Source organism: Lepus europaeus, chromosome 11, assembly GCF_033115175.1.
Source record: "Lepus europaeus isolate LE1 chromosome 11, mLepTim1.pri, whole genome shotgun sequence".
In the NCBI taxonomy this organism is placed as follows: domain Eukaryota; kingdom Metazoa; phylum Chordata; class Mammalia; order Lagomorpha; family Leporidae; genus Lepus; species Lepus europaeus.
Genome location: NC_084837.1, coordinates 50,173,927 through 50,188,177, shown reverse-complemented (window position 1 = coordinate 50,188,177; position 14,251 = coordinate 50,173,927). Strand labels below are relative to the sequence as shown.

The 14,251-nt window shown below is 57.0% G+C and overlaps 1 protein-coding gene and 1 pseudogene across 1 annotated transcript; both read right to left on the bottom strand.

The window, feature by feature from the left end:
• Window positions 1-1,934: 1,934 nt before the first annotated feature.
• LOC133770478 (actin-related protein 2/3 complex subunit 1B-like) lies at window positions 1,935-4,177 on the bottom strand (annotated as a pseudogene).
• Window positions 4,178-6,738: 2,561 nt separating this feature from the next.
• On the bottom strand, window positions 6,739-14,199 carry DHRS1 (dehydrogenase/reductase 1). Its single transcript, XM_062205351.1, has 9 exons — window positions 13,993-14,199; window positions 13,513-13,686; window positions 11,212-11,355; window positions 10,989-11,068; window positions 8,733-8,865; window positions 8,267-8,413; window positions 7,690-7,759; window positions 7,271-7,351; window positions 6,739-7,132 (listed from the first exon to the last, which is right to left on the bottom strand). The coding sequence occupies exons 2-9, from the start codon at window positions 13,660-13,662 to the stop codon at window positions 6,996-6,998; spliced, it is 942 nt and encodes a 313-aa protein (XP_062061335.1). The 5' UTR covers window positions 13,663-13,686; window positions 13,993-14,199; the 3' UTR covers window positions 6,739-6,995.
• Between the last annotated feature and the right edge of the window lie 52 nt (window positions 14,200-14,251).

Genomic DNA, 14,251 nt, shown 5'->3' with positions numbered 1-14,251 from the left:
GGGCAGTGGAGGATGGCCCAGGTGTTTGGGCCCCTGCACCCATGTGGGAGACCAGGAGGAAGCACCTGGCTCCTGGCTTCATCGCTGGTCGTTGCGGCCATTTGGGGAGTGAACCAAAGGAAGGAAGACCATTCTCTGTCTCTCTCTCACTGTCTAACTCTGGCTGTCAAAAAAAAAAAAAAAAAAAAAAAAAAAAAAGACATTATCTAGGGGCCGGTGATGTGGTGCACTAGGTTAATCTTCCGCCTGCGTCTCCTGTTTCCCATATAGGCTCCAGTTCTAGTCTGGGCTGCTCTTCTTCCGATCCAGCTCTTTGCTGTGGCCTGGGAGAGCAATGGAAGATGGCCCAAGTCCATGGGTCCCTGCACCCACATGGGAAACAAGGAAGAGGCACCTGGCTCCTGGCTCAGATCGGCACAGTGCCGGTCATGGTGGCCATTTGGAGAGTGAACCAGTGGAGGGGAGACCTTTCTTTCTGTCTCTCTCTCATTCTCTGAAACTCTGTCAAATAAATAAATAAAATCTTAAAAAAAAAAAAAAAAAAGACATCTATAGCACCAGCATGCCTGATGGGTGCTAGTTCGAGTCCCAGCTGCTCTACTTGCAATCCAGCTCTCTGCTATGGCCTGGGAAAGCAGTAGAAGATGGCCCAAATCCCTGGGCCCCTGTATCACGAGAGAGACCCGGTTGAAGCTACTGGCTCTGGCTTTGGATTGGCCCAGCTCTGGCTGTTGTGGCCATTTGGGGAGTGAACCAGCGGATTGGAAGATCCCCCACCCTTTTAACCCAGAATTTCAAATAAATAAATAAATCTTAAAAACAAATAAATAAATGGGTCTGTGGGCGTAGGGCAGGGGGTGAGCGCTGCTGCAGAGACCCAGACAGCTGAGCACAGAGCAGAGGAGGGGAAGTCTGGTCAAGTTCAAGGACAGGCAGGACTCAATCAGGCCAGGAAGCCCTGGGCTGGGTGAACTTTGGAACGCTTCCCCTGCTCTGCCCAGCCCCACTCTCCCTCTGCAGAGAGTAAAAGACCACAGCCAAAGCCAGTCCAGGGACCAGGTGCCAAGCAGCATGACGCAGGGCAAAGAGCTCAGAGTTGTGCCTGCACGCATTAGGTGGCATCCAGACTTCTTTGCTGCCACGGTTCCGACCCTGGGCGAGTTCCTCAGCTTTTCTGAGCAACCGTTTCCTGCGCGCACCACACAGGGCAGATGCGCTAAGACCCTCGCCAGCTGTGCTGCGCTGAAGTGACAGCAAAAGGCCCCAGCAAGTTGTCACCTGCGCTCCGTCTTGCCCAAGCCTTGGAGGGAGCCCAGGCGTGTCTGCTGCAGCTTTGTTCGTGTCTTAGGTGGGAACCAGGACCTCCTCACCTGCTGAAAGGGGCGCACGTGTTCGTACTTGCTCCCAGAACGCGCACAAAGCCAACCCCACCTCCTGTCTCTGCCTGCCTCGTGGCATTCTTCGCGGCTTCCTCCGTGTCCAAGGTCCTAAGAAAGCGCCTTCTCACCCTGATTCCCTATCATCAAGCAAAACACAGGCAGCTTCCTATTCCTCTGCACTCTTGGCATTCAAGTCTGGGCAGGCCTGTAATCCATCGGCCTTGCTCCCAGCTGAACCTGCACCAGGGCCTTGGCCAGGGTAAACCGGTCATTCCCTGAAGCTGGCCCACGGCTGAGTACCCCTGGCCTTACGTGGCAGCAGCAGCATCCTGCTGAGAACTGCAGAACTCTGCACCGGCAGCTCCATCCACGCGGTTGCGCAGCACGTGGTCAGCTAGCTGATGTGGAGCCATCAAGGGCGCACGCCTAGGCTGACCCCCAGCGCCCCCTGCAAGTGCCTCCTTGAGAAATCTCAGGCAGCCAGGGTTTGTTCTACTCTGCACTTTTTTTTTTTTTTAAAAACAAAAGCATTTCTTTCAGAAAAAGGCACATATTTCTTAAGTACGTAAGAAAGTCCCCACCCATCTCTATCCCCTTCTGAGGTTCCCTGTAGGAACCTGCACTGTGACCCTAGAAGCTTCCAGCAAAGCAACCCCTAGCCTGCCAACGTCCTCACTGTCCGCATTCCAGGCAGCAGGAAAAGGATGGCACTCCTCTCAGGTCACTTGATCTGCACGCCCTTCAAGGCCAACTCCAGGCTCTTCACGCCCCAGGTGCTCATGCCGCCAACCATGCCTTAGCGCAGCACTGGGAGCACTTGGCCTTGTCCCGCTGAGCACCGCGATCTGGCTGCTGCAAGTCCATGCCGGCCCCCCGGGGCTGTGCGGCCCTCTGAGCTGGCCCTCTTGTTGAGGTTCTGGAAGCACTTGTGGACCGTGAGTCCGTGCTGGGGCTCCGCTTGGGCAGGTTCAGCCGCCCATTGCAGCTCAGCGTCCCGCACCATTGTCGTAGGTAAACAGCACCGGGAAGCAGTCGTGGCCCGCGGCCACCAGACTGTTGTCCGTGATGAAGGTGATGGTCAGTGGCAGTAGTAGCGTCTCAGATGCCAGGGTGGTCACGGCCATCTTGTCGGCGTCAGCCAGGCACACGTCAGCTGACCCACTCCACGCCACGGGGCTGCCACTGGCCGAGAAACAGACGCCGTGCACCCAGCCGCAGCTGCTGCTGGACTCGAACATCAGCTCCCCAAAGCTCATCTTGGAGCCCCAGAGGGTGGGCGCCGGCTGCTCCTTCATCTCCTTGATGCAGGCTGAGAAGATCCGGCACTTGAAGCCGCAGGAGGCGGCAGCCAGGAGCGCGATGTTGGGGTGCCAGTCCTGGCTGAGGACGGTGGAGCGGATGGCTTCTTGATCTGCCTGCACACACACCAGTCATTCTCCTGCCAAACAGCTGATGGAGATGACCCGGTAGCAGCTGCCCACAGCGAACTTGTTCTCTCTGGGACCCAGCGCACACAGCCGGTAGCAGGTTGATGCACAAGGTGACGAGCGTGGGCTTCCACGTGCACTCCTTCAGGGTACACGAGCAGGCGTTGCGGTGCCACACACAGGTCACGAGGGGTTACTCTCAGGGGCCCAGTCGATGCCTGTCACCTGCCCGTGTGCTCCTTACGCTCATGCACCTTGGTCCACTTGGCCCCACGCTTCTCCTAGGTGTGGACCTTGTGGTTGTTGGGGCAGATGGCGATCTGGGTGCGGTCCTTGTTCCAGGCAGGTGATGGGCTCCACCAGGAAGCTGTGGTAGGCCACGGCCGCTCAGCTCCTTGGGGCGCCGTGGACTCTGGGCAGTGGCTGCGCCAAGCAGGCTGTATGCCTTCCCTGTCTTAGAGCGCGGAGAGAGAGGTCTTGCGATGGTAAACACGTATCTCTTGCAGCAGAAGCAGCTCTGGAGCACCTGAGCACTTCCTGTGGATTGAAATCATGGAGGTTGAGGACTCTGTTTCTGGGTCTGTGTGGGAGGGTAGAATCTTACCTTTTTTTTTTTTTTTTTAAAGACTAAATTATTTGTTTAAAAGGCCAAGTTACACAGAGAGAGCGAGAGGGAGAGAGATCTTCTATCTGCTGGTTCATTACTGGATAGCCTCAATGGCCAGCAGTGGGCCGGCCCAAAACCAGGAGGCAGGAGCTTCAGCCAGGTCTCCCAGGTGCGTAGCAAGGCCCCACACCCTTGGGCCATCTTCTGCTGTTGTTTCCCAGGTGCACTATCAGGGAGCGGGAATGGAACTGGAGCAGCCGGGACTTGAACCAGCGCCTAGATGGGATGCTGGTGTCACAGACAGTGGCTTCACCAGCTCTGCCACAGTGCCAGCTGGCCCAGAATCCTAACTCAGAAAACTGCTAACAGCCACAGCTGGCCTCGGCACACGGACTCCGACTCTCCTGAGCCCCGCTCCTCTGCCCTCGCTCTCCCTGTGATACGCCCCGATTGCCTCTGCACACGTCCGAGTGGGCGTCAGTTCCTTCCCAGCCGTCATCAGTGCTGAAAACGATTTTCCTGCTTTAACCAGTATCCGGCTATGGTTTTCTTTGATACCACCTAGCAGAAGATGTCGTGTGTGCCTGGCTTCAGACCCTGCCCCGTCCTGGGGCAAATCTAGCCCCCTCTGTAGCTCAACGTGGGGCCAGGTCAACCTGATCCAACTGGAGGCCCCTGGGCTCTGTGGGCAGGTCCTCGGTGGGGGCACCCAGGGTGTGAGTGTGGCAGGCTGAGGGGGTGTCGGGCAGGGATGGGGGTGCCATGACCACTGAGAGGCACAGTCTGACAGAGCAAGGCAGGGATTTGAGTACTGTCACATCCCAGGGAGCAGAACTTCAAGGAACAAGGGCTGTGCTCCAGTGATCCCTCCAGTTGCACTCAGTGCCCACCCTGGTCGTAGTGTTTCATGATGATGATGGGAGGCACTGCGGGAGCTGGACCTTTGTCTCACGGCCTGCCTGCACCTGCCAAACCTCCCTCCCAAGGCTGGGCATTGATGAGAGTGTTGCTGACCGGCAGGGGCAGGCGGAAGGACAGAGAGGAGGCTCGAGGGCAGGTGAGGGGCTGGGGGTCAGGAGGCACAGTGGAGGGGTGGGGAGTCTAAGAGGTACAGGCAGAGGGCCCGGGAGGAGGTGCAGGAGATGGGCCAGCCCAGAGGGTGTGGACCAGGAACTCTCAGGGGTGGGGGAGGGGCAGCAGCAAAGTGACTTCTGCAGTCAAGGTAGGGATAGGAAGTGGAACAGCTGAAGGAGCCAGGTGCCTCCTGTGACAGCTCAGACAGTGCTGAGGCCTTCAGGGGTTATGGGTGGCAGGGAGCTGTGGGAAGGAAGGAGAAGGGCAGCTCTGTGCCCAGCCACCTCGCCTTGGTGATTGGATGACTGATCTCCCATGGCTGGTATGAAAGTCTTCTGTGGGCTGGGGCCTGGTCTGGCTTGTTCTCTGCTCTGTCCCAAAGCTGACAATGGTGCTGGGTACAGAGCAGGCCACCACATTTCCTTGTTGAGAGAAAGAACCCACAATTTCAAAGGCGGCACGTGGCCTGGTGCTTTACACGGACCATTTCCTTTCATTCCCACAGTAGCCAAGTCAGGGTTTCTAGGACTTTGAAGCCCATGCGCTTTGCCCCAGTGTCACGGGGCCTTTAGGAGACAAGGCCATCGCATAAGGATTACTTCCAGGGATGGCGGTAGAGGCCATGGGGGAGCCAGTGGTTCTTCCCCTGCCCCCTCCCCAGCCTCAAGGGGTTGAGAAGCTGTTGGAGAAATCTAATCATTGTTATCTCCGCTGGTGTCTTGGCCCATGGGGCGTTGGGTACGTGGTTCCAAGGATCCCTATACCAGTCACATGCCAGTAAGCCAGATGGATCTCTCCATCTCTCTCAGACTGGCCTTCTTGGCAGCATGCATGGATTTCTGGCACGCAGGCGGATTTTAAGCAGCAACCTGAAGTTGCTGAACACAGGCTTGGAAGAGGGGCTCATAAGCCAGCGAGCTGCTCCAGCAGCCACCGGGGGCCGTCCCAGAAAGCCACAGGGTGATTACAGCTTCTGCCGACACCGTGGCCAGCGTGGGAAGCCTCGGCTGCTGCCCCGCAGATTTCCAAGAAGAGCAGCAGTCCCTGCCCTGCCCCGCTGATTCACGGCAGCCAGGCCATCACCCTGGATGGCCCCGCAGGCTGCTGGTGAGAAGTCTTCCTCTAACGGGCCTTGGCTCCTCCTGGGAGCACACCTGCTGCCTCGCCTCAGGCCGGGACAGAGCCCTGCAGGAAAGGCAGCCCTCAAGGGCTCACGCAGTCATGAGTTGCTTCTATGCAGAAATGATATGAGAGGAAGAATGAGACTGGGTCTGTGCCCTCAGCTGCCCCTCCCTCAGATTCAGGCAGTACCTACTTCCTGAGTTCCAGGAAATCACAAACATGGGATCCACCCTATGGGACGGGCCCCTCCTCAGAGATGAGGCCTGGCAGGGAGGCAGCAGCATCCCCGAAGAGGTGGTGGAACGAGGGAGTGGAAAACTGGTGTGAGACTGGGAGACCTGGCCCCTCTGCTTGGAGGGCGGCCTGCGGATCAGCTGAGGCAGGGACATGGGCCCTATGGGAAGTGCGGGGAGGTCTGGAGAAAAGGGGCCTACACCAAAGGACACAGCCCCTTGAAAACCTCCACATTTGGACACATCTCAGAGTCTTTCTCCCAACACTTACCACTCTGCATAGCACAGAACCAGTGCTCAGAAACACACTGTGGAGGGCAGGCATCTGACACAGCAGTCAGGATGCTACTTGGGACGCCCGCGCCCCCAGGTTTCAGTCCTGGCTCCTTTGCTCCTGACTCAGCTTCCTGCTGATGTGCACACTGGGAGGCAACAGAGGACTGCTCAAGTGTTTGGACTCCTGCCACCCACAGGAGAGACCCAGGCTCCTAGCTTGGAGAGTGAACCAGCAGATGAGGGTCTCTCTCTGCCTTTCCAATTAAAAGAAAAGGCAAAATGTAAAAACAGAGCTGGCTCTGTGGTACAGTGGGTTAAAGCCCTGACCTATACCATTGGCATCTTATATGGGCATCGGTTCAAGTCCTGGCTGCTCCATTTCCGATCCAGCTCTCTGCTATGGCCTGGGAGAGCAGTAGAAGATGGCTCAAGTCCTTGCGCCCCTACACCATGTGGGAGACCCAGAAGAAGCTCCTGGCTCCTGGCTTCAGATCAGCCCAGCTCCAGACGTTGCAGCCATTTCAGGAGTGAACCAGCAGGTGGAAGACCTCTCTCTCTCTCTGTAACATGGCTTTTCAAATAAATAAATAAATCTTTGAAAAAAAAAAGTAAAAACACACTGAAGGAGAAATGAGATCTTTATTAACTCTAGAAAACTTGTCAATAATGAGGCAAAAAGCAAAAAGTAGGAACAATGAAAACCAAGGCACTAGGAAGGACCTACAAAGGCCTTCAGAACCCACCACACACACACCAGGGGCCTTCTCTCCGTATCAAGGGCGTGGGTAGGCCAGAAAGCCTGCTCTATTCCACTGGGATAGGCCCAACCCCCCAAGCAGCGGGAGAGTAGCAGAGCTGTGATGTCAGGCCAGGAGGGTCAGAACTTGCTAGTGGAGAGGGTGATGATCCACTTGGGCATGCGGAGGAAGCCGGGCAGGTAGGAGGCCAGCCAGCACAGGCGGGGGACATGTGACAAAACAGAGCTCACAGACAAGTAGTCTTGGACAGGACGGCCTGGGGACACAGGAGGAGGAGGATTGGAGTTTCCCACCCCTCAACCCTCACAACTTGGCTGAAGAGGCTGACAGAGAAGGTGGGAACAAGGAACAGGTGGTGGGGTAGGCACGGCTGGCGCCGAGCCAGGGCTCTTACCATCCACGTCTCGGAGGCCATAGCGCCGAGCAAGGTCACAGGAGGGCAGCACCTTTCCGCTCAGGCTCAGGATGTTGGGGTCTGTGGGCACACACACAGCTGGAGATGGCAAGCCCGGGAGCCGGCCAGAGCCCCACTGAGGCAGGCTCAGGAGCCCTGGGGAACTTTCTGTTGCTAGGAAAGCTCTGGACAGCACCTCCCAGGAGTCAGTTCCTAAGGCTCCCAAACCTCCAGCTGAGAGAATCCTGATTCTACTCTTCGGGCCTCCAAAGGAGCAACAGTCAAGGCCTTTTCCAAAAGCCAGAGAGAGAAGGGCACAGTCCTCAACCACCTCCTGAACCAGAGCTGGGCGCTGGCTGCCCCCAGCCTGCAGAGCCTCCAGGTCCTTTCTTGTCACCAGCCGCCCCCAATCTCTTCACCTGTTGCCAAAGCCACCACACATTTGCCGCTCATTTCTGTGGTTTCTCCAGATGAGAAGCGTGATTTGAGCTGAAATACAGGGGCAGAGAAGTGAAAAGTTAGTTTCTCAAAGCACTGTCCGGATCTTGTTCCCCCTTTCAGCTTCTGGTCCAGGAGAACAGGTGCCAGAGACCTTACGCAGGACCTGCAGGGAGGCGCCAGCCCCTGCCCCCTGCTCTGATCAGCACCAGAATCCACTGCCTCTAAGTGGAAGGACCTGGTAGTGGCAATGAGGACCTGGCCCTTCTAGGCTGGCTCACTGCAGGGGCAAGTGCAGGGCTGCAGAGCGACACAGCCTTTCCCTAAGAACACTTGGGTTCCTGAGCAAGCTGCTTAACCTCTCCGAGTCTTGGTTTTGGCACCTGTGAGGCAGAGTTCGCATCTCGCCTACAGGAGGAAGGAGACGGCTGTGTGTACAGTGTTGAGCCCTGTGCTGCCACAGCAAGCCCACGAGCTCCTGTGACTTACTGCTTCGCCCCTGAGCATGGAAAGGCCCATTCCCTGGTACTCCCTGCTTCCCTCACCCTCCCTGCCAACCTCTTTAAACATGGGGTCCTCAGTGTGCTCCCCCTTTTCCATGTGCTCCTTCAGCAGCTCTGTCTGCACCAACCCTGGCCACAGAGACACGTAGCTGACCCCGTGGCGCCGCAGCTCGTGGGCACAGTCAGCAGCCAGTCTGTCGCACTGTGGAGGGATGGAGGGCGGACGAGAGTCAGGGCACCGCGTGTTGTCACCCATCTCCCCCTGCCTGCCCTCCCTGCCCCAGCCCTGTCCTTCCCAGGAGTCCAGACATCTCAGCTGTCTGCTTGCCTCTGGGTGTGTGTGTGTGTGATGCCCACACTGGCAGTGAAGGGCACTCAAGCTAAGGAACTGTTAATGATGGGGCAGCGGGAGAGGTGAGGGCCAGCCAGCCTCACCCTTCTGACCACCAGGGACTGTGCTTCTTGAGCTCCAGGTACTGTTACTGTCCTATACTTCCCCAACCCATGTCCTGGGTCCTCACCGCGGCTTTGCCCACGCCGTAGGGGACGTTGAACAAATACTGCAGGCCCCCAATAGAGGAGATGACCACGATGAGCCCCCGGCCAGCTGGGACCATCAGCCGTGCCCCGTACACCGAGCACAGGTAGTGGCCTCTAGAAAGAGGGGCAGGGAAGAAGGAAGTGCGTGAGTGCTGGCCTGGAGGCCACAGCACCCGGCAGCTTCCTGCGCCCCCTAGTGGCTGCAGTCAGCTGGGGGGGTGCTACACAGAGATGGGGGCGGGGAGGGGGTGCAGACCAGAGGAGCCAGGGGGCTTGACATCACACTCTGAAGGGAAAATTGGTAAAATTAACCACTCACAGATGGGAAACGGCAATCATTAGAGGATGCGGTGGAAGAAAGACTTTGGCCCAATAGCAATGCTAACATAACAGTTCAGGGGCCAAACACTTTAAAACTGTATAAGGTCTACCTGGAAAAACAAGCTCTGGGCAGAATGTCCAAAGAAGGACTGGCATGTAAAGCATCAGTTCTCTGTAAATTTAGTCAAGTGGGGCTATATGTCAGGAAGACTTTTTGGAGGAACTGACAAAATAAAGCTCAATGAGAATGACGAACATACGACAGCCAGGAAAATTGTGAAGAAAGGATAATAACATCTTGTAGGTGAGTGGGATTTTCTCCCTGACCCATGCCATCACCCACATTAAACTGTACAGGGCAGGCATCTGGCCTGGTGGCTAAGACGCCTACACCCCACATCTGAGGCCTGCGTTTGAGTCCCAGCTCCACTCCAGATTCCAGCTTCCTGCAAATAGGGACCCTGGGAGGCGGCAGTGACGGCTCAGGTAGCTGGGGTCCTGCCACCCACATTGGAGACCTGGACTGAGTGATAATTTCACAAGGGAAGCCCGGCCCAAGGTCATGCAGAGCCAAGGCAGGAAATGTATGGGGGGTAGAGGGGAAGGCGAGAGGAGGTGCAAGTGAGATGTCAAGAGGCTGCAGAACTCATTAGGGCCCAGGGGCTGGGGCTGGGGCTGGGGCCCTGTCTGCAGCCTCCGCCTCAGGCTCCAAACCCTGAGCAGCAGAAGATGAGGGTGTGAAGGAGCCTCCTCAGGGCTGACTGCAGCGCAGTGGGTTAAGCTGCTGCTTGCAGTGCTGGCATCCCATACGGGCTCCCGTTCATGTCCCAGCTACTCTGCTTCTGAGCCAGCTCCCTGCTAATGCACCTGGGAAGGCAGCAGAAGATGCCCCAAGTACTTGGACCCCTGCGACCCATGTGGAAGAGCCAGATGGAGTTCTGGGCCCCTGGCTTCAGCCTGGCACAGCACTGGGTGTTGCAGCCAGTTGGGGACTGAAGCAGCAGATGGAAGATCTCTGTCTCTGTCACTCCCCCTCTGTCACTCCACCTTTCAAATAAAGAAAGCTTTTTTTTTTAAGGGGTGTGGGGCTTCTCTCTGGAGGGCTATGGGTGTGGGCACTGGCAAGTTTTCAGCTCTTTGGCTTTTCCTTAGTTGCCTCTGGGCTGACTGTGCCCCTCTGTCCTCACTGCTCTTCCACCTGGGAAATCACCAGCTACACTCTAGTCCTGTCTTGGGCTCACCACTGGGGTGGGAAACTGGAGCAATGAGTGTTGCAGGTGCCACAGCCACAGATCTGCAGACAGTCTCTTGGTTACTCTCACAGGTAACCAATCACACCCATCAGGTGTGGCCTCATGGTCGGACAGGGTGACACTGTTCCAACAGTAACCCAGAGACAACAGGTGCACACCCTGTAGGCAATTCTGACTGCTGGGTGTTACCTCACTCCCATGCCAGATGCACGGGTGGCCTGGGACACCGCTGCCTTCCCACTCTGACCTGGGAGGGCCCTTGCTGTGGGTCTGCAGTGAGGATGCAGAGGCTAAGGGGGGCTTGGGTTGACTCTTTTCTTAACCTGCTCTCCACTTACAGCGAGGCCACCCTCTAATCACTTGTCAAAGTACGGACAAGCTGTGTACATCCCTAGAGCGGAGGCTCCCTTCGGATCTTGCATTTGGACAGCCAGAGGCCAAGGGCTTGTTCAGAGAACAAGCACAGAGAGAAATGCGGCCAAAGTCGCCCTTCGCAGGTGGGGCCTCACTTGAAGGGGACTTCTGCAGAGACCCAGCAAATAGGATAGACAGGAAGAGAAAGAGACAGATGGGGGAAGCCGGAAGGAGAAGGAGGGGCATGTAGGGAAAGGCTTGGGTGCGAGGACGCCCGGGCCCTGACAGTGGGGAAAAGGGAGCACCCACCTGAGGCCGACATTGTTGATATCATCCCAGATGGAGGCGGGGCTTTCCCAGAATGCCTTATTCCTGGCGTTCAGGATGGGCTAGAATGCACAGGGAGGGAATCACTTGGATGATCTGAAGGCAGAAAGGTATGAGGAAGAAGGCAGGCAGGAAGTGGATGGGATATGAGTTGGGACCAGGAGAGGCCTGGAATGTGGGGTTGGGATCAAAGGTCAAAGGGTACCTGGACCCCAGCGTAGGCGTTGTTGACCAGCACATCCAGACGTCCGTGCTGTTCCCGATTCACTTGCTCAAACAGGCTCCGCACTTCACTCTCCTGGCTTGAATCACATACCACGGGTACACACCGGCCCCCGAGGGCTTGTGCCTGGGGAGGGACAGGGCATAGGCACTCACAGCCCCACACTGGGGGCTTGGAACTCAGAAGGCAATGGTGGCCGGCGCCGTGGCTTAACAGGCTCATCCTCCGCCATGCGGCGCCGGCACACCGGGTTCAGCGTGGTGCGCCGGCTGCAGCGGCCATTGGAGGGTGAACCAACGGCAAAAAGGAAGACCTTTCTCTCTGTCTCTCTCTCTCACTGTCCACTCTGCCTGTCAAAAAAAAAAAAAAAAAAAAAAAGAAGGCGGCAATGGCAGGGATCCGAGCCAGCAGATGAGGACACACGGTGGCCTGTACTGCCCCCTGGTGTCTGTTTGGGAAGCTCCAGCCATGCTAGGATGCACTATCACAAACAAGGTGGCCTGGGACTTCAAGCACAACATCTCAAGGCTAAAACCAAGTGGCTATCATGTATGTGACACTGTACTCTGTGAGGTGAGAGGCAAATAAGGCACAGAGCCTGCTCTGAGGACTAAGGAGCTCCACTTGTCCTTGTCCTTGGTCATTTCCATCTCTCATGGCCTTGGCTCCACTCTCCTGGGTCCCAGTCCTCCTACCCTCGCTGGAGCTCCTGCTCGGGAACTGAAGAAATCCAAGCTCTCAAGCAGGGACTACTTGTACTGCCCATTTTGCCTCACCCTCTACGTGTGTCGCTTTCACCACACTTCAGAGGGAGAGTACCGTATTCCAGAACAATCCTCCTATCCCCCACATCCGTGTTCTGGGTCCTAGGCATTCACTCCCCTGCCTGAACTACTGCAATAGCTAGCTGACCCCCACTCTTTCTGCCTGAAATTAACTCTTCATAATCCAGCCATCACGAGGATTTCAAACAGCAATCTGTTTAAAACCTTCTAACTGTATCAGCATCTCGTGGAGACTAAATCCAAAGTTCTCTTCCAGGGTCACCTAAGACCCCCGGTTTCCTCTCCAGCCCCTCCCCCACCACACCTCCCTCGCCTTAGCCCTCAACATCCACTCTTTCACCATTGGCTCCCTAGGTACACGGCCTCCTCTGCAGAGTGCCTTCCCTAATCTCCTTACCTGACTCCTACCTTCCAAGCCTCAGTTCATGAACCACTCCCTCTGGAACACCTTCCCCAACTGCTCCCGTCATCTCCATACTCCACCCTCGCCGTGCCCCTAAGAACTCTGTACATCTCCAGTCACTTACCTCGCCACGTCACACTGAAATGTGTGGCTTCTGCATCTGACTTCCTGTAGGGGATGACTTTCTTTTTTCTTTCTTTTTTTGACAGGCAGAGTGGATAGTGAGAGAGAGAGAGACAGAGAGAAAGGTCTTCCTTTTTGCCGTTGGTTCACCCCTCAATGGCCGCCGCGGCCAGCACGCCGCGGCCGGTGCATCGCGCTGATCCGAAGCCAGGAGCCAGGTGCTTCTCCTGGTCTCCCATGCGGGTGCAGGGCCCAAGCACCTGGGCCATCCTCCACTGCCTTCCCGGGCCATAGCAGAGAGCTGGCCTGGAGGAGGGGCAACCGGGACAGAATCCGGCGCCCCGACCGGGACTAGAACCCAGTGTGCCGGCCCCGCAGGTGGAGGATTAGCCTATTGAGTGCAGCGCCAGCCAAGGGGATGACTTTCTATTAATTTTGGCTGCCCCAGTGCTTCAGTCCAAATCGTAGGTGCTCAACTGCTTAACTGAACGGAAATCCAGTAAAAAGCCGAGTGGAAATGCACAGCTCAATAAAGCCGTGCCCAAAGAGGCCAGCACAGGTCCACAACCCCTTAGTGCGATTCCCTACCCCTGGAGTCTCATACAGTTTTTTCAAGGGACTCTCTTCATGGCCAGCTGATGAGGGTACTCTGAAAGCTCAGGGAAAACGGAATTAAAAGATGCTTATTTGGGTTTTGCAAAGTACTCGGAAATGCATGCATATGAGATCTTCAAACAAGTTCATGGGAAGTGTCCCCTACAAAAACACTCCTCATGGATTTCCATTTGCACCAATATAAACTTATCTTTTAGTCCTATTTTCCACGAGCTTTCTGGAGTGCCCTTGTGTTTATGGGGTTCATGGACTCCACTGTGAGTACATACTCACGCTCTGTTGAGGAACATTACGGCGGCGTCAGGGAACGGATTAGGAGAAGCGGTGAATGGGGAGGACTCTTAGGCAGCCACTCACCTCCTGAGCAGTGGCCTGCAGGGTGTCCAGATGCCGGCCAGTGATGTAGACCGTGGCCCCCGCTCGGCAGAGCTGCAGGGCGATGCCACGGCCAATCCCCCTGGAGGCACCGGTCACCACACACACTTGGCCCTTCATGGGAGGTGCCATGGCTGCCAGGCAAGAAGGGGACACCTGTGGAAGCAAGGCCTTGCTCTGACGGAAGCCTGCGGAGTCTGTGCGGAGGCGGGATCCCGCTAACGGCCGTGGCGGGGGAAGAGGAAAAGTCAAGGCTGACTGTCCCTTCGAGAGGCCCGGAGAGCGAAGACGGGGCTGGGAGCTGTCCCGGCCGGGGAACCTACTGCGACTGAGCGGGGCTAACGGCTGCAACAGGGATGCGGCAGAGCAGCCCCGCAGGGCTTGCCCACGCAGTCCGGGCGACCGGGGTGACAGCGAAGCAGGGAGACCCTGAGCTCAGCGCGGAGGGCTCGCGCCCCTTACCTGCCAGCCGGCCGCCTCTGGGTTCTCTCTCCGCCTAGCGCGCCACACCTCGAGTTCGAGAACTTGGATTCTGGCCGCAGGGGCGGAACGAGGTGATTACGTGCGGGGCAGAGTGCGAGGCTGGGCTGAAAGTCCGGCCGCTGGCCGCGGTCCGGCAGGCGTTGCAAGGCGGGGTTCAAGGTCTCCGGGTCCGCCCGAATCGATTCTCCGCGGCCGCGGCGGCGGTGGGGCGGAGTCTGGGCGGGGCGACCTGTCGGGA

Excerpts from the sequence above, each read along its gene's own strand:
- DHRS1 (XM_062205351.1), bottom strand. The coding sequence starts at position 13,662 with ATGGCACCTCCCATGAAGGGCCAAGTGTGTGTGGTGACCGGTGCCTCC. Across the intron at positions 8,414-8,732 it reads ACGGCGTGGGCAAAGCCGCG|TGCGACAGACTGGCTGCTGA; the intron begins GTGAGGACCCAG and ends ATCCCTCCACAG. Across the intron at positions 7,760-8,266 it reads AGGACCCCATGTTTAAAGAG|CTCAAATCACGCTTCTCATC; the intron begins GTTGGCAGGGAG and ends CCTGTATTTCAG.